The sequence below is a fragment of the Elephas maximus genome, chromosome 25, assembly GCF_024166365.1.
Source record: "Elephas maximus indicus isolate mEleMax1 chromosome 25, mEleMax1 primary haplotype, whole genome shotgun sequence".
Lineage (NCBI taxonomy): Eukaryota > Metazoa > Chordata > Mammalia > Proboscidea > Elephantidae > Elephas > Elephas maximus.
In genome coordinates, this window is record NC_064843.1 from 32,545,298 (window position 1) to 32,572,750 (window position 27,453).

Consider the following 27,453-nt stretch of genomic DNA (forward strand, 5'->3'; position numbering starts at 1 on the left):
CAGGGGTCATGTTATTGTAGAAAAAGGGAAGACCAAACATTGGAAGACAACCCACAGTTCTCTGCCACAACCAAGCTTTCAACTACAATTATTTTAATCAGATTTGTGAGCTTTAAAGCAGCAGAATTTTCAGGGAATTTTTTTAGTATTTTTTTAAAAAAATTTGTTGTTGAGAATATACACAGCAAAACATACACTAAACAGTTTCTACATGTACCATTTAGTGACATTGATTACATTCTTCAAGTTGTGTAACCATTCTCACCCTCCTTTTCTAAGTTGTTCCTCCACCATTAACATAAATTGACTGTCCCCTAAGGTTCCTATCTAATCTTTCAAGTTGCTGTTGTCAATTTGATCGCATATAAACCAAAAAAAACCCAAACCTGTTGCCGTTGAGTTGATTCTGACTCATAGTGACCCTATAATAAGACAGAGTAGAACTGCCCCATAGGGTTCCCAAGGAGTGCCTGGTGAATTTGAACTGCTGACCTTTTGGATAGCAGCTGCAGAACTTAACCTCTACGCCACCAGGGTTTCCTGGATCTAATAAAAAAAATAGTTCTAAAAAGAGCATAATGCTCAAGGTAGATATTTTTCACTAGTTAAGCTAAAATGTTGTTTGGTTTTAAGAAAACTTCAGGGGGTATTTTTGGTTTGAGGTTTAAAGATTATTTCAGGGCAGTAGTTTTAGGGGTTCACCCAACCTTCATGGCTCCAGGAAGCCTGGAGTCCATGAGAATTTGTAATTCTTGTCTGCGTCCTCTCCCTTTGGATCAGGATTCTTCTATGGGATGTTTGATCAAAATGTTCAGTAATGGTAGCTGGGCACCATTCTGTTCTTTGGGTCTTGTGGCAAAGGAGGCAGTTGTTCACAGAGACAATTAGCCACACATTCCATATCCTCCTCCTATTCCTGACTCTTCTCTGTTGTTCCAGGTGAATAGAGACCAATTGTGCCTTGGATGGCCGCTTGTGAGCTGTTAAGACCCTAGGCACTACATATCAAAGTAGGAAGTAGAACAGAAGCACTAAACATGTTGTTAGGCTAGTTAACTGGAATGCCCCATGAAACTACGACCCTAAACCTCCAAACCAAGAAACCAAATCCCATGAGGTGTTTGGTTACATGTAATCAGTCTCAGTAGCTCTCTTTCTTTTGTTTTTGTTGTAAATATATCTATCACACAACTTTTGGTAATTCAGCTTTTTACAGATGTACAGCTTATTGACAGCAATTACAATAATTGGCCATGCAACCTTACCTTTAATCAATGTGATACTTCCATCACTGTTAACCCCCTCTTTCTTCCTCCCTCCAGCCCTGGTAACTGCTAATAAACTTTGTTGTCTTTTCTTGTCTTTTTATATAAGTGAGGTCATACAACATTTGTCCTTTTTGTTATTGACTTATTTCACTCAGCATAATGTCTTCCAGCTCCATCCATATTGTAACATGTATCAAGACTTCATTTCTTCTTTAGGGAATTTTCTTTTGCAGGAAAACCTCTTTAAAGAAGTATTCCTCAGAAATATAAACAAAATATATGAAAGCAGAGTTGTTTTGAATGAAGGGTGAGGTGGTTGAGGGAGCAACTTGCCTTTTTTCACCACCTTCTTCTGCCTTCCCTCCTCCATCCCCCACCGACATCTTGTGCTTTTCTAAGGGCTATTTAAAAACAGAACTCCACAATGCAGCCTTTTTCCTGCTCATCCCCCATTTTTAGTTTTCAAAATGACAAATTACTGCCTTTGATAATTAATCTAAGATTGATTAAAATAAATAAATAAGTCTTCATTTTTAAATTCTTAATTCTGAATTTTATTTCAGAATCTAATTTATGCTTTTCTTTCTGCTTAGTTATACCCTACTCTCTATAGATTAGAAGCTAGAAAATATTTTACCTAAAAAGAAATTGAAATGTCCATTTCAATAATGAATTCAAAGTAATCATTTCTTGAGTAAATTGTAACTGTTATCCCTGCTGAATTTAGCGTGATGCTGGTGTTTTATGCCTGGGGAGAATTTACTGTAAATTTTTTGGTAGAATAAGAAGGCTTCCAGAGTATGTGTATCTTTAAGGCATTGTTTGATCAGGTCTATAGGAGACACTTAATCAAGTATTACTTAATTAGATATTATTTTTAATTCTTTTAGCTAGGACTGTGTTTGTTCTGTTATCCTCCTGTGAATGTAAAGCTCTGGCATCTCTCCCACTGCTCTGAGCCCACTGGGCCCTGCTTGTCTCAAGACGATCTGAACCAGAAGCAAAAGGATAGCATACAGAAGGGGGTTTGGATTCAACCACTTGTCTCTCTTCATATCAGATTAGTATATTGAATAGCTTAAATTAGCTTTTAAACTCTAGTTTGTGAATTTTTTTTTCCTGCCAAAGATACTTTTCTTTAAGAACTGTCTTATTCTTTTTTTTTCCTGAACATTTAAACTTAAAGACTTAGCTTGAATAGAATAGCCTGGTTTAGGAATATACATGATTACCAATTCTTAAAACAGTGGGACGTAATATAATGTTTCTAGGATGACTAGAACCCATTTTAGAATTTTGTAGGATATTAGGGTCATTTGTATTAGCATCAATTCATATAAAGACTGTAAATATAAAAAGCTCAGGGCATTGCATTAAATTTACTCTGACGTACTTAAATTTTTTTTAAAAAACCTGTCATTGCATTTAACATTCATGTGCTCATATAAACAGTGAAGAATATAGGGAAATTTTTTTTAATGGTTTTGCTTTCAGACTTGTTTTTGGAGTCAAACATTTTAGTATTTACTATCTGACAATTTAGTCTTCCTAGCAATTTTACCTGAACCCAAAGAGATGAGATACAGATTTCTGAGCACTTGACAAAATTTGCATTCAAAATGGTCTTGACGCAGGTAAAATAGTATATTTTAGTGTTTCTCACTTTACATAGTTGGCAACATAGAGTAGCAGATAACGTCTTAAGATTTTTTTTTTAAAGACAGTTTTCCAAAGAGAATTTTGCTTTGATCTGTATTCTTCTGCCATAGCAATGAACCAGTGCTGTAGAACAGAAATTTCATGTAATGTATCCGTAGCCTAGGTATTTTAAAATACTGGCTTTAAAGCCCATTTATGGTAAGACACAAATTTCAAAAATGATTCAGTTGATTTTTTGCATCAATGTGCTATCTTCCATCTTAGGTCTATCACTTGGCAAGTGTACGCTTACGTGATTTATGTTTAAAACTGGATATTTCCAATGAGCTACGAAGAAAGATATGGACATGTTTTGAATTCACTTTAGTTCACTGCTCTGATTTAATGAAAGACAGACATTTGGATCAGCTACTCCTTTGTTCCTTTTACATCATGGCAAAGGTAATGTATGACTTGGGGAAAGCTCTTTGTCCTAGTTGTCTGTATGTTGAAGTATGAGGTAAAAATCTGTTGAACTTGATTTCTTCTTTTGCCTTTCGCTCTGTCATCCAGTAGTGCCGATCATTGTTATTAAAGTAGTAAATCCCAGCTACTGTGTTTCTTCTCTGGACTCTCCATTTGGTTTCATAATAATCAGCTTTCCTACTTCATGAGACTACATTGTTAGAAAGGAGTTGGAAAGGGCCTTGGAGATCACTGTAGTAAAGTGGCTCTCCACACTGTTAATATGACCAACACCATCCCAACCCCATCCCTCAGACGCCTCTGACCCAGTACTTTAATATGACCCTTACATTGTAGAGGAGTAACTGAAGCACAGTACTATAAATATCTTGGCCAAAATTACACAATAAGTAGCAGCTTAGGATCTCCAGATGTATAATCTCTTATAAAATAACGTCTGCACCATATTGCTTTCCAGTGATTTATTGTACCTCCTAAGACGAGCATTTTACGTTCTACTTACTATTACATGTTTTAAGTCATAAAATGGCATTTTCTACTTGTTTTCTAAAATTCTGATTTCTGAAAGAAACTTTGGACTTGGCCATATTGGCCACTGGCCATCCCAGCACATATACATAATTCAGACCTGTTTTCTTTTCTTTTTTTTTCTTTTTAAAGTGTTTTGAGGCAGAGGAAATGTTTTCAAGCTACATTGTAACCCCCCCTCCTACAATAATTCTTTAAAATCTTTAGAGAAAGTACTCCTCAATAAATGTTATTAACTAATTACAGATCATGTCTGTTTTCTAGAACGCTATCAGGGTTCAGGCTTTGTTGTTTCTAGCTCATCATTATGGAGAAGGAGAATAGGGTTAGTGCTACTGGGCAGTGAAGCTGCAGAAAGAAGTGATTTATGTGAACTTTATGATATCACACCAGAAGCGATTCCTTTTTGGATCACTAATCCATTTTCTTCCATTTGGCCACACTGTGATTTTTTTCTTCATTAGAAATCCTGCAGTCTGTCCTGAAATGTTAGAATACTAATCCTATAATAATTTATATAATTTATTGTGAATCACTGCAAAACATTTCCTATCCTTTAGTATGTGATTAATTTACTTTTAAATAAGTGCTTAAAACTAATAAAACTGGAGACGGCAGAGGATTCAGCAGATGTGAATTTTCTTATACCATTCTTTTTGTAAAGAAATGCGTTTTCAGTAGAGTCATACCATCACAATCTCAGTGCTTTTTGATTAATGGAACTATTAGCTGAATCCCCATGGGCCGCAAAGCCTGAACCTTAGAGGTGGTAAAAATCATAAAGGTTAGTGGTTTGTAGTCATACACTGGCCTGGGGTTAATGGCTTTCTGCAAGACTGCTCTCAGTGCCAACCTATAATTGAAGTTTTTATTCAGAGTCATTTTTCTTTCTAAAGCACTTGATAAATACAGTTTTTATTTTCCTTAGGTAACAAAAGAAGAAAGAACTTTTCAAGAAATAATGAAAAGTTATAGGAATCAGCCCCAAGCTAATAGTCATGTGAGTTACATTATTTTTCCTACTGTTCAAAAATAGGTTAGTACTATATCTCTGCTGACAAGTCACTTAAAAGGTAAACTTTTATAATTTTAGTATACTTTAGATTTTCTGGTTTGATGGATATCATTAAACTCAAGAGACAGTTTTATAAAAGGACAGTTTCAATGGAAGCCAGGAAATCTGGCTGTTCCTGACACATCTATGTACTTGAATATACTTGTCTCGAGGTCTGCAATTCCATTTGTTGAATGAGAATATTTTCTACTAGAAAGTATAATGAAAATTTTCTATAATACTAATATTCTTTAATTATACGAGATTCAATTCTTTGATGATGTTTAAATCTTGTGAAATTTAAGGATTTTATTAACTCAGGTCCAACTTCTTTTGTCGAGAAGTTGGCAAGAATCCTAGTATTTGCATCTCTGAATAGATGTTAAGCATTTCTGATCGTGTTATAATAGCTATGGTGAGAATCCTATAAAACCTTTCAGTCATGAAAATTAAAATGTCAGCATAGTGGCCTGGCACATAAAAAAAAAAAAAAATTTTCTTTTTTTTTGGCACATAGTAAGCATTTAATGGATCTTAGCTCCATATCATTGTTATTGTAGCTAAAGAACACCTTACCTCAAGGCTTTGAGCTCTACTCTAAGGGACATAATGGCCTTTTCTCTAGCTCTGCTGATCTACCATCTTCAAAGAAGAGAGCTGGGGTAGCTTACATATCCCTGGCCCCAGTACTGGTTGTTATGTCTGCTTCTAAGAGACCCCCACAAATAGTTGCATTTCTTTACTTAAACCCCAAAAGGTACTGATAGTAAGCAATATAGAGACATTTGAAGAGCCAAGTACAGGAATTTGTTACCTTATCACAGGCTAAGAGTTCCTGAGCCTCTTGAGGAAAATCTCTTAGGACCAGAACCTGGAAAGGTCCAGATTGACCCTAAAGATCACGTAGGTGAGATTAGTATAGGTCAAAAATGGGCCATGCCACAACTTCCTAAATACAGAGGGAATAAATTATGTCTTTCCAGCTATCTCTGAGGTAGGAAAGACTTTAGAGGCAGGAAAGGGATAATTTTTCATATGGCCATCTGAATGGAGATAGGAATGGGGTGGGGGCAGGAAAACAAGCCCCATTTAAGATCAAATGATTCTCATGTAAGGAATTAAAGGAGGAACAAGTACAGACCTTTGGCTTTTATTTGGCAAAACCTGAACGTCAGTCTTTAGTTGCTCCTCACTTAGTTCTATTTTGTAAACTCTTTGTTTTTTTTTAAGATGGCACGTTTTAGGTAGCAGGCTCTGCTTTAGGATCCCCTTTTCTAAGATTCTTTGCCATAATCTACACCTACCATAGCTAATAACATCCTGCACTCGATTATCACCCACACAGACAAATATTTTTAAGTTGGTTTGATATTTACTCTTCTTATTTTGATTTTGCTTAACCTCTGCTGATTGTGACCTCAGCAGTCCTTTTTCTCCTCTTTGACCTGTAGGTCTATAGAAGTGTTTTATTGAAGACTGTTCCAAGAGAAGTTGTGACATACAGTGAGAACATAAACGGTGATATTGAAATGACAGATTGTGGTAAGTTATCCAGTTTAACATGCTAAATGTAATACACCTTTGATTGCATGGTACATAATACAGCAGATGTCAGGCAACACTGAGTCACAATGTAGATGGGTATGGGTAACGCACACTTGATTTGGGACGAAACAAATTTGAGAACCAGTATGGGTCAAGTGTCCTAAATCCCTTCCAAAGAGGTAGTGGTATACTGACACCATTAATTTGTCCCCTGTTAATTATATTTCAGAAAAAATTTCCTATTCTACTTATACATATTAATCAAACACGTAAAATGCACTTAAAATTCAGAACTGTGAATGACAGGGAAAGCAGGGTAGCTGTCAGTGATCTGGCTGTGGAGACAATTAAGGAAGCGTCCTGTTCTTTGGTAAGCATATAGGTGATTCTGCTACCATTACCAAGGCTGCCACCCTGTTAAGACTTCAAGTACTGTTGTTAGGTGCCGTTGAGTCGGTTCTGACTCTTAGCAACTCTATGTACAACAGAAAGAAACAGTGCCCGATCCTGCACCATCCTCACAATCGTTATTATGCTTGAGCTCATTATTGTAGCCACTCTGTCCGTCTGTCTTGTTGAGGGTCTTCCTCTTTTTCGGTGACCCTCTACATTATCAAGCATGATATCCTTTTCCAGGGACTGTTCCTCCTGATAACATATCCAAAGTACATGAGATGGAGTCTTACCATCCTTGCTTCTACGGAGCATTCTGGTTGTACTTCTTCCAAGACAGATTTGTTCATTCTTTTTGGCAGTCCGTGGTATATTCTGTATTCTTCACCAACACCACAATTCAAAGGCGACAGTTCTGCTTCAGTCTGCCTTATTCATTGTCCAGCTTTCACATGCATATGATGCAATTGAAAATACCATGGCTTGGGTCAGGTGCACCTTAGTCTTCAAGATGACACCTTTGCTTTTCAACGCTTTAAAGAGGTCCTTTGCAGCAGATTTGCCCAGTGCAATACGTCTTTCGATTTTTGACTGCTTCTTCCATGGGTGTTCATTGTGGATCCAAGTAAAATGAAATCCTTGACAACTTCATTCTTTTCTCTGTTTATCATGCTGTGGCTTATTGGTCCGGCTGTGAGGATTTTTGTTCCCTTTATGTTGAGGTGTAATCCATACTGAAGGCTGTGGTCTTTGATCTTCATCAGTAAGTGCTTCAAGTCCTCTTCACTTTCAGCAAGCAAGGTTGTGTCATCTGCATAACGCAGGTTGTTAATGAATCTTCCTCTAATCTTGATGCCACATTCTTCATATAGTCCAACTTCTCAGATTATTTGTTCAGCATAAAGATTGAATAGGTATGGTGAAAGGATATAACCCTGACGCACACCTTTCCTGACTTTAAACCAATGAGTATCCCCTTGTTCTGTCCGAACAACTGCCTCTTGATCTATGGAAAGGTTCCTCATGAGCACGGTTAAGCGTTCTGGAATTCCCATTCTTCGCAGTGTTATTCATAGTTTGTTATGATCCACACAGTCGAATGCCTTTGCATAGTCAATAAAACACAGGTAAACATCTTTCTGGTATTCTCTGCTTTCAGCCAGGATCCATCTGACATCAGCAATGATATCTCTGGTTCCACATCCTCTTCTGAATCCAGCTGAATTTCTGGCAATTCCCTGTCGATACACTGCTGCAGCTGCTTTTGAATGATCTTCGGCAAAGTTTTGCTTGCGTGTGATATTAATGATATTGTTGGATAATTTCCGCGTTTGGTTGGATCACCTTTCTTGGGAATAGGCATAAATATGGATCTCTTCTAGTCAGGTGACCAGGTAGCTGTCTTCCAAACTTCTTGGCATAGACAGATGAACACTTCCAGCACTGCATCTGTTTGTTGAAACATCTCAATTGATATTCCGTCAATTCCTAGAGCCCTGTTTTTTGCCGGTGCCTTCAGTGCCATCGGTTCCTGATCATATGCTACTCTTGAAATGGTGGAACATTGTTATAGATTGAATCATGTCCCCCCAAAAATGTGTGTATCAACTTGGTTAGGCCATGATTCCCAGGATTCTGTGGTTGTCCTCCATTTCGTGGTTGTAATTTTATGTTACGAGGATTAGGGTGGGATTGTAGCACCACCCTTACTCAGGTCACCTCCTTGATCCAATGTAAAGGGAGTTTCCCTGGGATGTGGCCTGCACCACCTTTCATCTCTCAAGAGATAAAAGGAAAGGGAAGCAAGCAGAGAGTTGGGGATACCATGCTGCCAAGAAAGCAGCACCAGGAGCAGAGTGTGTCCTTTGGACACAGGGTCCCTGCACTGAGAAGCTCCTGAATTTGACCTTGTAACCTACTAGACTGTGAGAAAATAAATTTCTCTTTGTTAAAGCCATCCCCTTTTGGTATTTCTGTTATAGCAGCACTAGATGACAAGACAAACGTCACCTAATTCTTTTTGGTATAATGACTCTGTATGTCTTCCATCTTCTTTTGATGCTTCCTGTGTCAGTTAGTGTTTTCTCCATAGAAGCCTTTACTATTGCAACTCGGGCTTGAATTTTTCTTCAGTTCTTTCAGCTTGAGAAACGTCAAGCATGTTCTTCCCTTTTAGTTTTCTATCTCCAGCGCTTTGCACATATCATTATCTTTACTTTGTCTTCCAGAGCCGCCCTTTGAAATCTTCTGCTCAGTTCTTTTACTTTATCATTTCTGCCTTTTACTTTAACTGCTTGATGTTCGAGAGCAAGTTTCAGATTCTCCTTTGACATCCATATTGGTCTTTTCTTTCTTTTCTGTCTTTTCAGTGACCTCTTGCTTTCTTAATGTATGACGTCCTTCCACAGCTCACATGGTCTTCGATCATTAGTGTTCAATGTGTCAAATCTGTTCTTGAGATGGTCTCTAAATTCAGGTGGGATATACTCAGGGTCATATTTTCGCCCTCGTGGACTTGCTTTGATTTTCTTCAGTTTCAGCTTAAACTTGCATATGAGCAATTGATGGTCTGTTCCACAGTCAGCCCCTAGACTGATGATATTGAGCTTTTCCATCATCTGTTTCCAAGGATGTAGTCAGTTTGATTCCTGTGTATTCCATCTTGCAAGGCCCATGTGTATAGTCACCATTTACATTGGTGAAAAAATGTATTTGCAAAGAAGAAGTCGTTGGTCTTGCAAAACTCTGTTTTTCGATCTCAGGCATTGTTTCTGTCACCAAGGCCATATTTTCCAACTAGCAATCCTTCTTCTTTGTTTCCAGCTTTCACATTCCAGTCACCAGTAATTATCAATGCATCCTGATTACATGCTCAATCAATTTCAGACTGCAGAAGCTGATGAAAATTTTCAGTTTCTTCATTTTTGGCCTTAGTGGTTGGTACATAACTTTGAATAATAGTGGTCTTAACTGGTCTTCCTTGTAGGCATATGGATATTATCCTACCACTGACAGCGTTGTACATCAGGGTAGATCTTGAATTGTTCTGTTTGATGGTGTATGCAACACCATTCCTCTTCAAGTTGTCATTCCCAAGAGAGTAGACTGTATGATTATCCGATTCAAAATGGCCAGTAGCAGTCCCTTTCAGCTCACTAATGCCTAGGATATTGATGTTTATGTGTTCCATTTCATTTTTGATGATTTCCAATTTTCCTAGACTTACACTTCCTACATTCCAGGTTCTGATTATTAGTGGAAGTTTGCAGCTGTTTCTTCTCATTTTAAGTCGTGCCGCACCAGCAGGTGAAGGTCCTGAAACTTTACTCCATCCACGTCATTAAGGTCGACTCTACTTTGAGGAGGCAGCTTTTCCCCAGTCATCTTTTAAGTGCCTTCCAACCTGGGGGGCTCATCTTCCCGCACTATATCAGACAATGCTCTGCTGCTATTCATATGGTTTTGCTGTGATGCTGGAAGCCGTGCCACCGGTATTCAGATACCAGCAGGGTCACCTATGGAGGACAGGTTTCAGCTGAGCTTCCAGACTAAGACAGACTAGGAAGAAGGACCTGGCAGTCTACTTCTGAAAAGCATTAGCCAGTGAAAACCTTATGAGTAGCAGTGGGACATTATCATTGTCAGGTACTAGTAATTTTTTTTCCAAAGGAAAAAAAAAGGTCAATACTCATGTGTTCATAAGCTGTAAAAATGCCTCTTCTGCCCATTTCCTTTTCCTTGTCTCATCTTTTCATGTATTTAAATATGAGTCTAAATGTGTACGATGACTTACTTAATCCCACAGTGTGGAACTAGGTTGCTTCCAGTTGTCTGCAATTTTGTGATGCACATCAGTGTAGCTTAATCTTTGTCCAGTTCCCTTAGGATGTCCTTAGGATAAATTCTTAGAGAAAATTGAGTGGGTCAAAGACTTTTTTTTTTTTCTTTCAGCTGTACAGATAATCCATGATCACTATAGTGTCTACTGGCATCTGAACTTTTAAGACCTCACCTATAATAATCATGTCTCAGAATGTGACCCAATTTAAGGATACACAGCCATACTCAGTTTTTCTTTTTACTTAGATATATTCTTCCTGAGCCTTTTCAAGGCAATGGAAAGTGTATAAGACAGCACATCCAATAAAACACCAAAAAGCCTCTTTCTGTATTTGTTATGCACGTTGTTCACCTGTCCATGGTGGTTTATCTGTCCCCACCAAACCAAGCATCAGAGGTTAACTTGGAAATGGTGTGGGTTCCTTGCCTATTTAGTGTTTTCTCTGTGTTCACAGGAATCTAGAGCCATGGAATTCAAGAGAATAGAATTAAGCAAAAGGAAATATATCATGGGTTCTTTCTGATAGATTACGTACAGTAAAAGCTGTGAAAGCCAGAACTTGTGTAAGGCAGAAACCTTCAGAGAAGGAAAACTCAAATATTTTTCACTAAAACGAGCAATAGAAAAGCAGTAAAACTACACCCTGTAAAGGTGGAAAACTTGTGAGATCCAGAAAAACAAATCAGTCCTGTTGAGTTCTGGCTCTCACAGGTTTCTCACAGGTGAGCTAATTCTCACTCATCTGAAACTTTCTGTATTTGCCAGAAAGTTTCAGATGAGTGAGAATTAGCTACTCCCCCTATAGCCCACAGGTTTCAGATCAAATTTGGCTATACATACATTTATTAGCTAGATATTCACTCGCAGTCAAGCAAAAAATTATTCTTACAGATCCTATCCAATAGTGGCGGCACAAGGCAGGAAGAATGTCCAGTGAGAATGCACTCAGGAATTCTGGCACCAAAATATGGAGAAAGTTAAGGAGGAGGATATAACAGGCAAGACTACATTCAGATAAGACACATTCCAGTTCCTGGAGCCATGGCTACATGCTATGGCCTGAACTTGAACACCCCAAAGAACATAAGCGCAGAGAGAACAATTCTGGTTCTAAAAACAAACTCATAATTAGGTATAAAATCATTGCTATTAAGAGAGCATTCACACAGTTTTTATACTTTGGTGCTCAGTTTAGTTAAACCCCAACCCAGGGCTGGTGCCCATCTAAAAGGGCACTAGTGACAGTGAACTTAAATGTAATGGTTGTGAAAAAGTTGTTGCTGAAGTGGTATCCATAGAAAAGTGCACCACCTTGAGTTTACATTTCTCCAAATTCCAGTTAATTTATACATAATACAGATGGATTCCTGAATCATCTCTAAAGCTACTGATTGCTTTACAATGAAGATTTGTGTTTATTTGATCTTTAATATTGTGAAGAGGGTTGTGATTCAAATCACCAGCTTGTGTATTAAAGTACACTGAATTCTTTTTAACAGACTTAGAAGATGCTACACAAACAACAGACTGTTCCAGTGGGCCAGTGAGAGAGGAAAGAGGTGATCTTATCAAATTTTACAATACAATATACGTAGGAAGAGTGAAGTCATTTGCATTGAAATACGACTTGTCAAATCAAGCCCATATGGTACGTTTTATGTTTTACTACTTCATTAATATGTACAACCGTAGATTATTATAAGTTCATTTGACTGAATAAGTATTTCAGAGTTTAAAACCTTACTGATGCATTATATAGGAGAAAATATACTAGTAATTAATCAGAGAGTGATTAAGGCTATGATACAACAGGGACTGAGGAAATCATGGGAATTCTATTCATCTTGTGATTATGTTGTTAGAGATTATGCATGTACAAATGGCTAAGCACTCAACTGCTGGCCAAAAGGCTCACAATTCGAACCCACCCAGAGGTTCCTGGAAGACAGGCCTGCTGATCTGGTTCCAAAAGGTCGCAGCCTTGAAAACCCTATGGAGCAGTCAGAATCGACTCAACAGCAATTAACAACACCAACGACAACGTGGACAAGGACTAGAAGGGATCATAGAAAAATGACAACAGTTGATTTGAGTGATATTTTCTCTTGATTTTGGTTTCTACTGCCAAGTTTGTGAGAATTTTTTTTTTTTCCTCAAGAATGAAGAGAAAAGGAAATAAGTAGGCCTGGACCATTAATAGAGGCAACCCTTAGATATTATTATGTAGACCCTAGTTTTGGCGGCAGCAGCAGGCCTGAGAAAGTGTCCTCAGCATATAGGCTGAGTTTGGGTCCCAGTAGATCAGACTTCAGCTATAAGAAAGAGGGCCCTAGTATAAGGGAAGCCTGGAGGCTGCATCCAGCCAGTAGCCCTGTGTATGTATCTATGTATATCTCTTTGCATTTCTGTCCTTGTCCCTTTCAAGAACTGTGGTCTGTGACTATCCTCAGCGGCCAGAATTGCTTGTCCTACTCTTATCATTTCCACCTCCCCACTGTCATGTGCTGTACTGTGACTGTCTCTGCCATCAGCCAGTTGAATCTAGTTTTATTAGCTTCAAGTGAAGATGATGAACGAAATATTAAGGAGCCATCTCCATTTATTCTATTTCTGTTGTACAGAATATTAAAGAAAAATGTAGTTCCTGCTTACCTAACTCTACTTCTGAATCTTTTGCATTTCAGTATAAAGTCTTTCCTGTCACATTAACAGATTTGTTCCATGTTGGAATCATTCTTCTGGCTCATACAATTTCCTGCCTCTTTTTCCACTCTCTTTGGCTACTGCTTTAGTTGTAGATATGTGTGTGGAGAGAGATTTTTTTTTTTTAATTAACTTTTATTGAGCTTCAAGTGAACGTTTACCAATCAAGTCAGACTGTCACATATAAGTTTATATACACCTTACTCCATACTCCCACTTGTTCTCCCCCTAATGAGTCAGCCCTTCCAGTCTCTCCTTTCGTGACAATTTTGCCAGCTTCCAACTCTCTCTATCCTCCCATCCCCCCTCCAGACAGGAGATGCCAACACAGTCTCAAGTGACCACTTGATATAATTAGCTCACTCTTCATCAGCATCTCTCACCTACCCACTGTCCAGTCCCTTTCATGTCTGATGAGTTGTCTTCGGGGATGGTTCCTGTCCTGTACCAACAGAAGTTTTGGGGACCATGACTGCCGGGATCCCTCTAGTCTCAGTCAGACCATTAAGTCTGGTCTTTTTATGAGAATTTGGGGTCTGCATCCCACTGATCTCCTGCTCCCTCAGGGGTTCTCTGTTGCGCTCCCTGTCAGGGCAGTCATCGATTGTGGCCGGGTACCAACTAGTTCTTCTGGTCTCGGGATGGTGTAGGTCTCTGGTTCATGTGGCCCTTTCTGTCTCTTGGGCTCTTAGTTGTCGTGTGACCTTGGTGTTCTTCATTCTCCTTTGCTCCAGGTGGGTTGAGACCAATTGATGCATCTTAGATGGCCGCTTGTTAGCATTTAAGACCCCAGACGCCACATTTCAAAGTGGGATGCAGAATGTTCTCATAATAGAATTATTTTGCCAATTGACTTAGAAGTCCCCTTAAACCATAGTCCCCAAACCCCCGCCCTTGCTCCGCTGACCTTTGAAGCATTCAGTTTATCCTGGAAACTTCTTTGCTTTTGGTCCAGTCCAGTTGAGCTGACCTTCCATGTATTGAGTATTGTCCTTCCCTTCACCTAAAGCAGTTCTTATCTACTAGTTAATCAGTAAAAAACCCTCTCCCACCCTCCCTCCCTCCCCCCTCGTAACCACAGAAGTATGTGTTCTTCTCAGTTTATACTATTTCTCAAGATCTTATAATAGTGGTCTTATACAATATTTGTCCTTTTGCCTCTGACTAATTTCTCTCAGCATAATGCCTTCCAGGTCCCTCCATGTTATGAAATGTTTCATAGATTCGTCACTATTCTTTATGGATTCCATTGTGTGAATATACCACAATTTATTTACCCATTCATCCGTTGATGGACACCTTGGTTGCTTCCAGCTTTTTGCTATTGTAAACAGAGCTGCAATAAACATGGGTGTGCATATATCTGTTTGTGTGAAGACTCTTATTTCTCTAGGGTGTATTCCGAGGAGTGGGATTTCTGGGTTGTATGGTGGTTCTATTTCTAACTGTTCGAGATATCGCCAGATAGATTTCCAAAGTGGTTGTACCATTTTACATTCCCACCAGCAGTGTATGAGAGTTCCAATCTCTCCGAAGCCTCTCCAACATTTATTATTTTGTGTTTTTTGGATTAATGCCAGCCTTGTTGCAGTGAGATGGAATCTCATCGTGGTTTTAATTTGCATTTCTCTAATGGCTAATGATCGAGAGCATTTTCTCATGTTTCTGTTAGCTGCCTGAATATCTTCAGTGAAGTGTGTGTTCATATCCTTTGCCCACTTCTTGATTGGGTTGTTCATCTTTTTCGTTGAGTTTTAACAGAATCATATAGATTTTAGAGATCAGGCACTGGTCGGAGATGTCATAGCTGAAAATTCTTTCCCAGTCTGTAGGTGGTCTTTTTACTCTTTTGGTGAAGTCTTTAGATGAGCATAGGTGTTTGATTTTTCGGAGCTCCCAGTTATCTGGTTTCTCTTCGTCATTTTTGGTAATGTTTTGTATTCTGTTTATACCTTGTATTAGGGCTCCTAACGTTGTCCCTATTTTTTCTTCCATGATCTTTATCGTTTTAGTCTTTATGTTTAGGTCTTTGATCCACTTGGAGTTAGTTTTTGTGCATGGTGTGAGGTATGGGTCCTGTTTCATTTTTTGGGAAATGGATATCCAGTTATGCCAGCACCATTTGTTAAAAAGACTATCTTTTCCCCAATTAACTGACTCTGAGCCTTTGTCAAATATCAGCTGCTCGTATGTGGATGAATTTATATCTGGGTTCTCAATTCTGTTCCACTCGTCTATGTGCCTGTTGTTGTACAAATACCAGGCTGTTTTGGCTACTGTGGCTGTATAATAGGTTCTGAAACCAGGTAGAGTGAGGCCTCCCACTTTCTTCTTCTTTTTCAGTAATGCTTTGTTTATCCGAGGCTTCTTTCCCTTCCATATGAAGTTGGTGATTTGTTTCTCTATCACCTTAAAAAATGACATTGGAATTTGGATCGGAAGTGCATTGTATGTATAGATGGCTTTTGGTAGAATAGACATTTTTACTATGTTAAGTCTTCCTATCCATGAGCAAGGTATGTTTTTCCACTTAAGTGTGTCCTTTTTAATTTCTTGTACTAGAGCTTTGTAGTTTTCTTTGTATAGGTCTTTTACATCCTTGGTAAGATTTATTCCTAAGTATTTTATCTTGTTGGGGGCTACTGTGAATGGTATTGATTTGGTTATTTCCTCTTCGATGTTCTTTTTGTTGATGTAGAGGAATCCAAGTGATTTTTGTATGTTTATCTTATAACCTGAGACTCTGCCAAACTCTTCTATTAGTTTCAGTAGTTTTCTGGTGGATTCGTTGGGGTTTTCTGTGTATAAGATCATGTCATCTGCAAATAGAGATAATTTTACTTCCTCTTTGTCAATCCGGATGTCCTTTATTTCTTTGTCTAGCCTAATTGCTCTGGCTAGGACTTCTAGCACGATGTTGAATAAGAGCGGTGATAAAGGGCATCCTTGTCTGGTTCCCGTTCTCAAGGGAAATGCTTTCAGGTTCTGTCCATTTAGAGTGATGTTTGCTGTTGGCTTTGCATAGATGCCCTTTATTATGTTGAGGAATTTTCCTTCAATTCCTATTTTGGTGAGAGTTTTTATCATAAATGGGTGTTGGACTTTGTCAAATGCCTTTTCTGCATCAATTGATAAGATCATGTGGTTTTTGTCTTTTGTTTTATTTATGTCGTGGATTACATTAATGTTTTTTCTAACATTAAACCAGCCTTGCATACCTGGTATAAATCCCACTTGGTCATGGTGAATTATTTTTTTGATACGTTGTTGAATTCTCTTGGCTAGAATTTTGTTGAAGATTTTTGCATCTATGTTCATGAGGGATATAGGTCTATAATTTTCTTTTTCTGTAATGTCTTTACCTGGTTTTGGTATCAGGGAAATGGTGGCTTCATAGAATGAGTTGGGTAGTATTCCGTCATTTTCTATGCTTTGAAATACCTTTAGTAGTAGTGGTGTTAACTCTTCTCTGAAAGTTGGGTAGAACTCTGCAGTGAAGCTGTCCAGGCCAGGGCTTTTTTTTGTTGGGAGTTTTTTGATTACCGTTTCAATCTCTTTTTTTGTTATGGGTCTATTTAGTTGTTCTACTTCTGAATGTGTTAGTTTAGGTAGGTAGTGTTTTTCCAGGAATTCATCCATTTCTTCTATGTTTGCAAATTTTTTGGAGTATAATTTTTCATAATAATCTGATATGATTCTTTTAATTTCAGTTGGGTCTGTTGTGATGTGGCCCATCTCATTTCTTATTTGGGTTATTTGTTTCCTTTCCTGTATTTCTTTAGTCAGTCTAGCCAATGGTTTATCAATTTTGTTAATTTTTTCAAAGAAGCAGCTTTTGGCTTTGTTAATTCTTTCAATTGTTTTTCTGTTCTCTAATTCATTTAGTTCAGCTCTAATTTTTATAATTTGTTTTCTTTTGGTGCCTGATGGATTCTTTTGTTGCTCACTTTCTATTTGTTCAAGTTGTAGGGACAGTTCTCTGATTTTGGCTCTTTCTTCTTTTTGTATGTGTGCATTTATCGATATAAATTGGCCTCTGAGCACTGCTTTTGCTGTGTCCCAGAGGTTTTGATAGGAAGTATTTTCATTCTCGTTTCATTCTATGAATTTCCTTATTCCCTCCTTGATGTCTTCTATAATCCAGTCTTTTTTCAGGAGGGTATTGTTCAGTTTCCAAGTATTTGATTTCTTTTCCCTAGTTTTTCTGTTATTGATTTCTAGTTTTATTGCCTTGTGGTCTGAGAAGATGCTTTGTAATATTTCGATGTTTTGGATTCTGCAAAGGTTTTTTTTATGACCTAATATGTGGTCTGTTCTAGAGAATGTTCCATGTGCGCTAGAAAAAAAAGTATACTTTGCAGCAGTTGGGTGGAGAGTTCTGTATAAGTCAATGAGGTCAAGTTGGTTGATTTTTGTAAGTAGGTCTTCCGTGTCTCTATTGAGCTTCTTACTGGATGTCCTGTCCCTCTCCAAAAGTGGTGTGTTGAAGTCTCCTACTATAATTGTGGAGGTGTCTATCTCCCTTTTCAGTTCTGTTAAGATTTGATTTATGTATCTTGCAGCCCTGTCATTGGGTGCATAAATACTTAATATGGTTATATCTTCCTGATCAATTGTCCCTTTTGTCATTATATAGTGTCCTTCTTTATCCTTTGTGGTGGATTTAAGTCTAAAGTCTATTTTGTCAGAAGTTAATATTGCTACTCCTCTTTTTTGCTTATTGTTTGCTTGATATATTTTTTTCCATCCTTGGAGTTTTAGTTTGTTTGTGTCTCTAAGTCTAAGGTGTGTCTCTTGGAGGCAGCATATAGACGGATCATGTTTCTTTATCCAGTCCGAGACTCTCTGTCTCTTTATTGGTGCATTTAGTCCATTTACATTCAGCGTAATTATAGATAAATAAGTGGTTAGTGTTGTCATTTTGATGCCTTTTTATGTGTGTTGTTGACAATTTCATTTTTCCACTTACTTTTTTGTGCTGAGACTTTTTCTTAGTAAATTGTGAGATCCTCATTTTCATAGTGTTTGACTTTATGTTTGTTGAGTCGTTACGTTTTTCTTGGCTTTTATCTTGAGTTATGGAGTTGTTATACTTCTTTGTGGTTACCTTAATATTTACCCCTATTTTTCTAAGTAAAAACCTAACTTGTATTGTCCTATATCGCCTTGTATCACTCTCCATATGGCAGTTCTATGCCACCTGTATTTAGTCCCTCTTTTTGATTATTGTGATCTTTTACGTATTGACTTCAATGATTCCCTGTTATGAGCATTTTTTTTTTTTTAATTAATCTTAATTTGTTTTTGTGATTTCCGTATTTGAGTTGATATCAGGATGTTCTGTTTTGTGACCTTGTGTTGTGCTGGTATCTGATATTATTGGTTTTCTGACCAAAAAATTTCCTTTAGTATTTCTTGTAGCTTTGGTTTGGTTTTTGCAAATTCTCTAAGCTTGTGTTTATCTGTAAATATCTTAATTTCGCCTTCATATTTCAGAGAGAGTTTTGCTGGATATATGATCCTTGGCTGGCAGTTTTTCTCCTTCAGTGCTCTGTATATGTCATCCCATTGCCGCCTTGCCTGCATGGTTTCTGCTGAGTAGTCTGAACTTATTCTTATTGATTCTCCCTTGAAGGAAACCTTTCTTTTCTCCCTGGCTGCTTTTAAAATTTTCTCTTTATCTTTGGTTTTGGCAAGTTTGATGATAATATGTCTTGGTGTTTTTCTTTTTGGATCAATCTTAAATGGGGTTCGATAAGCATCTTGGATAGATATCGTTTCGTCTTTCATGATGTCAGGGAAGTTTTCTGTCAGGAGTTCTTCAACTATTTTCTCTGTGTTTTCTGTCCTCCCTCCCTGTTCTGGGACTCCAATCACATGCAAGTTATCTTTCTTGATAGAGTCCCACATGATTGTTAGGGTTTCTTCATTTTTTTTAATTCTTTTATCTGATTTTTTTTCAGCTATGTTGGTGTTAATTCCCTGGTCCTCCAGATTTCCCAGTCTGCATTCTAATTGCTCCAGTCTGCTCCTCTGACTTCCTATTGCGTTGTCTAATTCTGTAATTTTATTGTTAATCTTTTGGATTTCTACATGCTGTCTCTCTATGGATTCTTGCAACTTACTAATTTTTCCACTATGTTCTTGAATAATCTTTTTGAGTTCTTCGACTGTTTTATCAGTGTGTTCCTTGGCTTTTTCTGCAGTTTGCCTTATTTCATTTCTGAGGTCATCCCTGATGTCTTGAAGCATTCTGTAAATTAGTTTTTTATATTCTGTATCTGATAATTCCAGGATAGTATCTTCATTTGGGAAAGATTTTGATTCTTTTGTTTGGGGGGTCGTAGAAGCTGTCATGGTCTGCTTCTTTATGTGGTTTGATATCGACTGCTGTCTCCGAGCCATCACTGACTGGGGCGCTGGCTCCAGGCTCCGGAAACAGTCGCTGCTTCCCCTTATTTGTTCGTTCTCTGTCTCTAAGTCTGTGTTTATTGTTCAGGGTTCGTAGATTGTTATGTATGTGATCGATTCGCTTGTTTTTCCGCGTCTTTGTTGCAAGAGGGATCCGAGGTAGCGTCTTCCTAGTCCGCCATCTTGGCCTCGCCTCCCTGGAGAGAGATTTTTACTGTAAATGTTAGATACTGATTACTCTTTGCCCCTACTTTCTTAGTGTGGGCAACAGAGGTGCCCATGCTCCTGGCCTACCACTTGCGGTGTCTTTCCCCAGAACTCTTACTAGTATTTACAGGATTTCCTGAAAGATCTAGGAAATTAATTTTAGTTTATCTGTTAATAATTACTGAAAAATGAGAGATAATGGACAGTTTCTTTGCTGTTTTTCAGGCATAAATCCGCTCTTAAAGTATAACTGATTCCTAAGTGGGAGATGCCAGTAAGAATAAAAACATAGTGGGATTAATCAAATGGAAAAAAAAATAGCTTTTTATCTTAAAAAAAACTGACTTTTGGGGTCATTTCAGATGGAAGCTCCACCGCTCTCTCCTTTCCCACATATTAAGCAGCAGCCAGGCTCACCCCGCCGCATTTCCCAACAGCATTCCATCTATGTTTCCCCACACAAGAATGGGGCAGGCCTTACACCAAGGAGTGCTCTGCTGTACAAGTTTAATGGCAGCCCTTCTAAGGTAAGGTGCACATAGAATTTACTCTAAAACAACTCATAATGGTAGAAGTTGGATTTCAGATTACCAATCACTAATCTTCAGTCTTGCTTTTTTGCAAAGTTGGTACTAATAAACTACAAACTGTTACTGTGGCCAGTTTCCTGTGACCAAAAGCAGTGTTTTTAGCTGAGATTGCTTAATCATTACTGCTGATGAAGTGTTTGGGGATTTCACTGCAAGAGCCCAGTGTGTCTTCCTTGCAATCATGACCTTGAGAAGAGACCAAGTAAGACAATACCTGCAGTAGTCAGACATAGGGTACATAAAGTTTAGAGAAAGGCCTTGGAAGTGAAAGTGCATCTAGTGGATGGCAACCACTACAAGTTAAAAGTCTAAAAACAGAGGCTTTCCTCACACAGACAGCTCTGTAGTTATCTCTGTCTTTATACTTGTAAATGATGAAGCTATGACAGGGACATGATAGCTCTTTTCAGCTCTTCAAGGGCTATTAAGGAGATAGGAGACCCTGGATGGTGCAGATGGTTAAGTGCTCGACTACTTATCTAAAAGTTGGTGGTTGGAACCTACCCAGAGGTCCCTCTGAAAAAAGCCTGGTGATCTGCTTCCAAAGGTCACAGCCTTCAGAACCCTATAGAGAACAGTTCTACCCTGCAACACATGGGGTTGCCATGAGTCAGAGTTGATTCAATGGTGACTGGTTTGTTTGTTTTTTTAAACAAGCAGGTATGTTTAGTGTGTCTCCAGAAGCTAGCATCTGGACCAACTGGAAGAAATTACAGTGGAACATGTTATAACTGAGTCCTTAACGCCTTAACTCATTGGCTTCCCACTCAGTTCTGCAAATATCTACCGAGTTCCTATTATACTTGGCAAACAAAGTCGACTAAGATATAATACCTCACAGACTTGGCGTTTCCTCTTCATAGAAGCTGACTTCCTATAAGGATGTTAAGAGGAGATTCTTGCACTGAATGAATGATTGGGTCAGTTGACTTCTAAGGCAGTGATTCCCAAACCATGGGTCAGAATCACTTGGGGAGCTTGTTGAACACAGATACCTGTCCAGCTAAAACAAAACCTATTGCCTTCAAGTCGATTCCAACTCATGGCAGCTCCGTGTGTACTCAGTAGAACCACTCCGTAGGCTTTTCAAGACTGTGACCTTTTGGAAGCAGATCCCTAGGCATTTCTTCCGAGGTGCCTCTAGGTGGGTTCAAACACCAGCCTTACCTGTCCCACAGACATAGTTAACCAAAAAGCTCGGGCAGGCAGGTCTGGGGCTCTGTAATTATAACACGCTCCCAGGATGATTGTGCTGCACAGCTTGCAGGAACCACTTCTCGAAGACCCTGCTACTCGGACTGATTCACAGACCAGCAACATCAGCATTACCTGGAAGCTGTTAGAAATGCTGAATCATGGGCCCTAGGCCAGCCCTGCTGAATCTGAATCTGCGTGTTAATAAGACCCTCAGATGACTAGTAAGCACATCAAAGTGTGTGAAGTACTGCTCCTAAGGAAGCGGGTGTCAAGTTTTAGGTAGCATTAAAATCACCTTAGAGGGCTCCTTACAGCGCAGACGCCAGGCCTCACCTCCAGAGCATCTGAGTCAGTAGGTATAGTGTCAAGCTTAAGATTTTGCATTTAGTAAGTTGCTGGGTGCTTCTGCTATTTCTGGCCTAGGGGCCATACTCTGAGAATTACTGCTATAAGTGAGACCCAGTTTTCAAAACCACCTGAAAAGACTAGTTGTAACCACCTTTATTAGGTTTGCTTAGATTAAAAAAATAATTATTTACCCTGAGTGTTTGAATTTGGATAGAGGATAGTGAACAGGAAAAAGCAGTGAGCTTAGTTCTTTGCTGTTATGTCCCTTTTCCCCTTTTACTCACGCGTGTCCTCTGTTTTTGAACAGAGTTTGAAAGATATCAACAACATGATAAGGCAAGGTGAGCAGAGAACCAAGAAGCGAGCAATAACCATCAATGGTGGTGCAGAATCCCCTGCCAAACGCCTCTGTCAAGAAAACGATGATATTTTACTGAAACGACTGCAGGATGTGGTCAGTGAAAGAGCATATCATTAATGCCACTTCCTTTTTGATAAAAGCACTTTGAAGTTGTTTTGCAGAAAATATGGGCTGTATCCTTCAAACTTTTCAGCCCTGCAGATGGTAAATATAACTGGGTTTAAGAAAAATTGCACCAAAATTATGTGCTTTTTTTTTTACATTTTTCCAAAATGTGGTGGACAGAGATGTATTTTGAGTTAAACAGAAAAGGAATGTTTTAAGTACCTTTTAAAAATATTAATAGTCGTAGAGTTTTTAAATGTTTGATCCTTGGGTTAGTTTTTATGATGAAGTAAGGAAAAATCCATATAGTCCATACTGTTTCAGCTCGCTTTAAAAAAAGTCTTCTCCTTCTGTGCTTTGTAATACAAGAGTAAATAATCAATTTTGGGGAAGCATACTTTGAGATATTTGTGTTCTCAATTTAACATTGAAGTAGGGGTTGTTTCCCATAGCACCTGGGCCAGAAGGTGGTACACCAGCCTGTCTCTAGCCCACTGTAGTGACTCCACATCCAGTTGCCACTACCCTTCTAAGTTGCCCAGACCCATTCTTCTTGTACCTTTCTTCTTGAGCATAAGCAGATGTGTATCTGAGCCCCTGTACTGTACCCACTCCTGGCTTTCCAACCCTGAGCTCTCTTAACCTGGTATCATAGCACTATAAAAGGGGCACTGGCTCCCCTTTGAAACTATTGGCATTTTGTTTTTATAACATTAACTTAACTATACATGATTGTATTAAATCATGTAATTCTCAAAACAGGAAGCTGCTTCTCAAGCCAAACCAAACCAAAAAAAAAAAAAAACCCATTGCCTTCGAGTCCATTCTGACTCAGTAGCGACCCTTTAGGACAGAGTAGAACTGCCCCATAGGGTGTCCAAGGAGTGGTGGAAACTTCTGACCTTTTGGTTAGCAGCAGCACTAACCAGAGCTCCACTTCTCAAGCAAGTAGAATATAATTGAGATAGTTGTTAGAAACTGCATTTCCCACTAGTGAGATAAATAGAACATGATAATGTCTGAGATACCATGTTTGAGGTCTTCATAAGATCAGTAATTTTCAATGTCTAATTGATTCCCTTAAAATATTTGAAGACTTTTTTGTTGGCAACCAGTGTCACAAAACAATGTGTATTAATTGTTTAATGAGAAAGTAATTTGCTCTGTGAAGCTTCATCTAAAGTACAATAAAGAAAAAAAGATATTTGAAGGCTTTTTCAAAGCCACATTAAAATCACCTCATGCCTTATAATTCTAATATGCATCAGCAAAACAGCTGCTTATTACTTCCCTGTCTTTGTTCTCAGTACTATTGGTGCATTGAGAGTTTCCTGTTAGGGGTTGACGTGAGTTCCCCAGAGATTTATGTTTCCAAACAGTCAGCTCCTTAACGTCTACTTTTTCTAGTATGTTTCCAGAAACTGGAGAAACATGGATAAGCCATCCTTAATTAATTTTGAGAATATGTGTTTTTAACTGCAAACCTTATTTTTTAAAATGTATAATATCTAATTTATCTATGTTTTTTTTTTTTTAACCCTGATTGGACCATCAATTAGTAATTGGTATTGTCACAAATTTTATTTTTAAATTTTAAAAAGAAAGAATTTTGATCACATTTTACTTCTCTAAAAATTATATCCTCGTTTTTTGTGTAGTATCTACACATTTTATAAGCCAAATAATATAAAGTCTGTCTTGAAATCTTGTACATATTCTTATGTAACTACAATCATTGTGTCATTTTCATCTTCATTATTAATGTGCAAAATATAAATGAGCATTTGTACATTGACTGTGTAAGAAGCTAGACATGTTTTTTATCAGTTTTCAGAGTAATGATGTCACTGTACATAAATGGTTAATAAAACATTGGAGTTTTTGAGATTATTGGAAAAAAACTATGCTTGTGCTCTTTTCTGTGTGACTAAAAACAATTGTGCAGTCATCTAAAATCTATATCTCTTTTAAGTATCTGCTCTTTACCTTTTTAATTCTTTAGTGTAACTTAAAAGTTAATGTTCCTGATGGTTGCCAGGGCCTAGGGGGAGGTGAGTAGGGGGAGTGACTGCTTAATAGGTACAGGATTTTCTTTCGGGATTTTGAAAATGTTTTGGAACTTGATATAAGGAGTCGTTGCATATCACTGTGAATGTATTAAATGCCACTTTAAAATGGCTAATTTTATATGGATTTCACCTCAATAATTAAAAAAAAATTGTTTAAAAAACAGTATTATTTCAAGGCATTGGAGTGAATATATAGATAAGGTTATGATAGCAAATTAATGAAAAAGCTCATTTCTCTGTCAGGCATGCTTTCAGGCATATTTGTCCAGATGAGACTCACAGTTTAAAAATTCTTTTCTAATTAACTTTTGATGTGGTTAGATTACATTAAATCATACACAAATTAGTTAATGGCCCTGCTTGTTTTTATTTTCTTCCTTTATAATATTTTCACTAAGTCAACAAGCATTTATTATCTGCTGCCTCTATGCCAGGCCCTCTGCTAGGTGCTAGGGATTTAAAGGTCAACACAGACATAGTTCCTGCACTCAAGATATATTTGTAGCCAATATCATAAGTATAGTAATACAGCTCTGCACAGAGAGTAATGGTGATATTACAGAGAAGTGAGTGATTCAACTCTACCCGGGCAAGTGTGTCAGGGAAATCTCTAAAAGGAAGGTTATGTGGTTAGTCCATGTGAATAAATAACTGGCACGGGAGGAAAATTATCAAGACACAGATCGCAACCTGTGGAAAGGCTCAACCACACGAAAATACTACAGGTTTGAGAATCGGGCAGAAACGTTAGTGAGGATGGAACATAATGTGCATAGGCAAGAATATGGTGGGAGAGAGAGAGCTAGAAAGATGGGCAGGGAAGATTGCATAGATAGGCTTTCTAAACCAGGTTAAGGATCTTAGGCTCGATCATTTCCAGTGGTTCTCAACATTGGCTGTTCCTGGGAAGCTTTAAAAAACGCGCTGATTCTTAGGTCCCTGAGCTCTACCCTGACCACCAAACCAGGCAGCTGGAGCAGGTGTGCACCTTCCTTAAGTGCAATAGCTTCAGTAGCCCAAGGTAACAGGGCTAGAGAGGCTGAGGGACAGCGACCCTAGGCAGGTACCATCTGGGATTGAGGGGAGGGCACCCTGAGGTAAAGCAGAGAAGGGAGACTGGATATGGGAGGCACTCAGAGGGGAGACCTGAGTCAGACAGGGGTACCCCGGGAGGGACGCCCTGAGGTGGAGAATGGAGATATGAGGCAGAGAGCCTTCAGGAAGAGGCAACCTGAGTCAGGGAAGGGAGACTCCCCATGGGAGGCACTCAGAAGGGGTGGACCTTAGGCAGAGGGCACCCAGGAGAAAAGAGGGTGACTTGAGGTTGGGAACACTTAGGGACTGTGAACCTGGAGGGGCAATGGCAGATTTTGGTCTTACTTTGGTAGGTTTTTTCAGGAACTTGCTACCCTGGTGCCAGGTGGGTGATACTTGGGTCCTTTTGTTAGTGAGAGAACTTGGTTGGAGGGTTACTGTCATTCAGGCTCTGTGTTACTGCAGATCCTGGCTAAAAGCAGAGAATACCAAAGGATGTTTACCTGTGCTTTATTGACTAGGCAAAGGCATTTGACTGTGTGGATCATAGCAAATTATGGATAACAGTGCAAAGAATGGGAAATCCAGAACACTTAACTGCACTCATGAGGAACCTGTACTTAGACCAAGAGGCAGTCGTTCAAACAGAACAAGGGAATACTGAGTGGTTAAAATCAGGAAAGGTGTGCATCAGGGTTATATCATTTCACCATACTTATTCAATCTGTATGCTGAGCAAATAATCTGAGAAACTGGACTATATGAAGAAGAACATGGCATCAGGATTGGTGGAAGATTCATTAACAGCCTGCAGTATACAGATGACAAAACCTTGCTTGCTGAAAGCGAAGAGGACTTAAAGCACTTACTGATGAAGATTGAAGACTATACATCCTTCAGTATGGATTATACCTCAATATAAAGAAAACAGAAATGCTCACAACTGAACCAATAAGCAACATCATGATAACTGGTGAAAATATCGACTTTGGCAAGGATTTTATTTTACTTGGATCCTCAATCAACACCCATGGAAGCAGCAGTCAAGAAATCAAATGATGCATTGCATTAGGCAAATCTGCTGCAAAAGACCTCTTTAAAGTGTTACGTAGCTGTCACTTTGAGGAACAAGGTGCACCCCATGCAAGCCATATTTTCAGTCGCCTCATATGCATGCGAAAACTGGCCAATTAAAAAGGAATACCAAAGAAGAACTGACACCTTTGAATTGTGTGGTGAAGAATATTGGATACACCATGGACTGCCAGCAAACGAACAAATCTGTCTTGGAAAAAGTACAGCCAGAATGCTTCTTAGAAATGAGGATAGTGACACTTCATTTCACATACTTTGGACGTGTTATCAAGAGGTACCAGTCCCTGGAGAAGGACATTGTACTTGGTAAGGTAAAGGGTCAGCAAAAAAGAGGAAGACCCTCAACGAGATGGATTGACACAGTGGCTACAGTAATGGGCACGAACATAACAATGATTCTGAGGATAGTACAGAACAAGGAAGTATTTCATTCTGCTATATGTAGGGGCAGTATGAGTCAGAACCAACATGACGGTACCTAACAGCAATATTTAATATAATTTTATATTATTATACAACTGCTCCTCAGGTATCAACTGTCTCGTTATCTGACATTTCACATTTACAACAATAGTAAAA

At 38.6% G+C, this 27,453-nt stretch overlaps 1 protein-coding gene across 2 annotated transcripts in view; it reads left to right on the forward strand.

The window, feature by feature from the left end:
* Positions 1 to 24,800, forward strand: part of RBL1 (RB transcriptional corepressor like 1) — a 76,345-nt gene extending 51,545 nt beyond the window's left edge. Inside the window, exons 17-22 of one of the 2 annotated variants that reach the window (XM_049870028.1) lie at positions 3,192 to 3,368; positions 4,849 to 4,920; positions 6,426 to 6,516; positions 12,253 to 12,401; positions 20,437 to 20,601; positions 22,517 to 24,800. In XM_049870028.1, coding sequence (XP_049725985.1) covers positions 3,192 to 3,368; positions 4,849 to 4,920; positions 6,426 to 6,516; positions 12,253 to 12,401; positions 20,437 to 20,601; positions 22,517 to 22,687 — 825 coding nt within the window. In that variant the 3' untranslated portion in view covers positions 22,688 to 24,800. Of the gene's footprint in view, positions 1 to 3,191; positions 3,369 to 4,848; positions 4,921 to 6,425; positions 6,517 to 12,252; positions 12,402 to 12,615; positions 14,466 to 20,436; positions 20,602 to 22,516 lie in introns of those variants that run through there. The other variant, XM_049870030.1, reaches the window with a different exon arrangement.
* Positions 24,801 to 27,453: the final 2,653 nt, after the last annotated feature.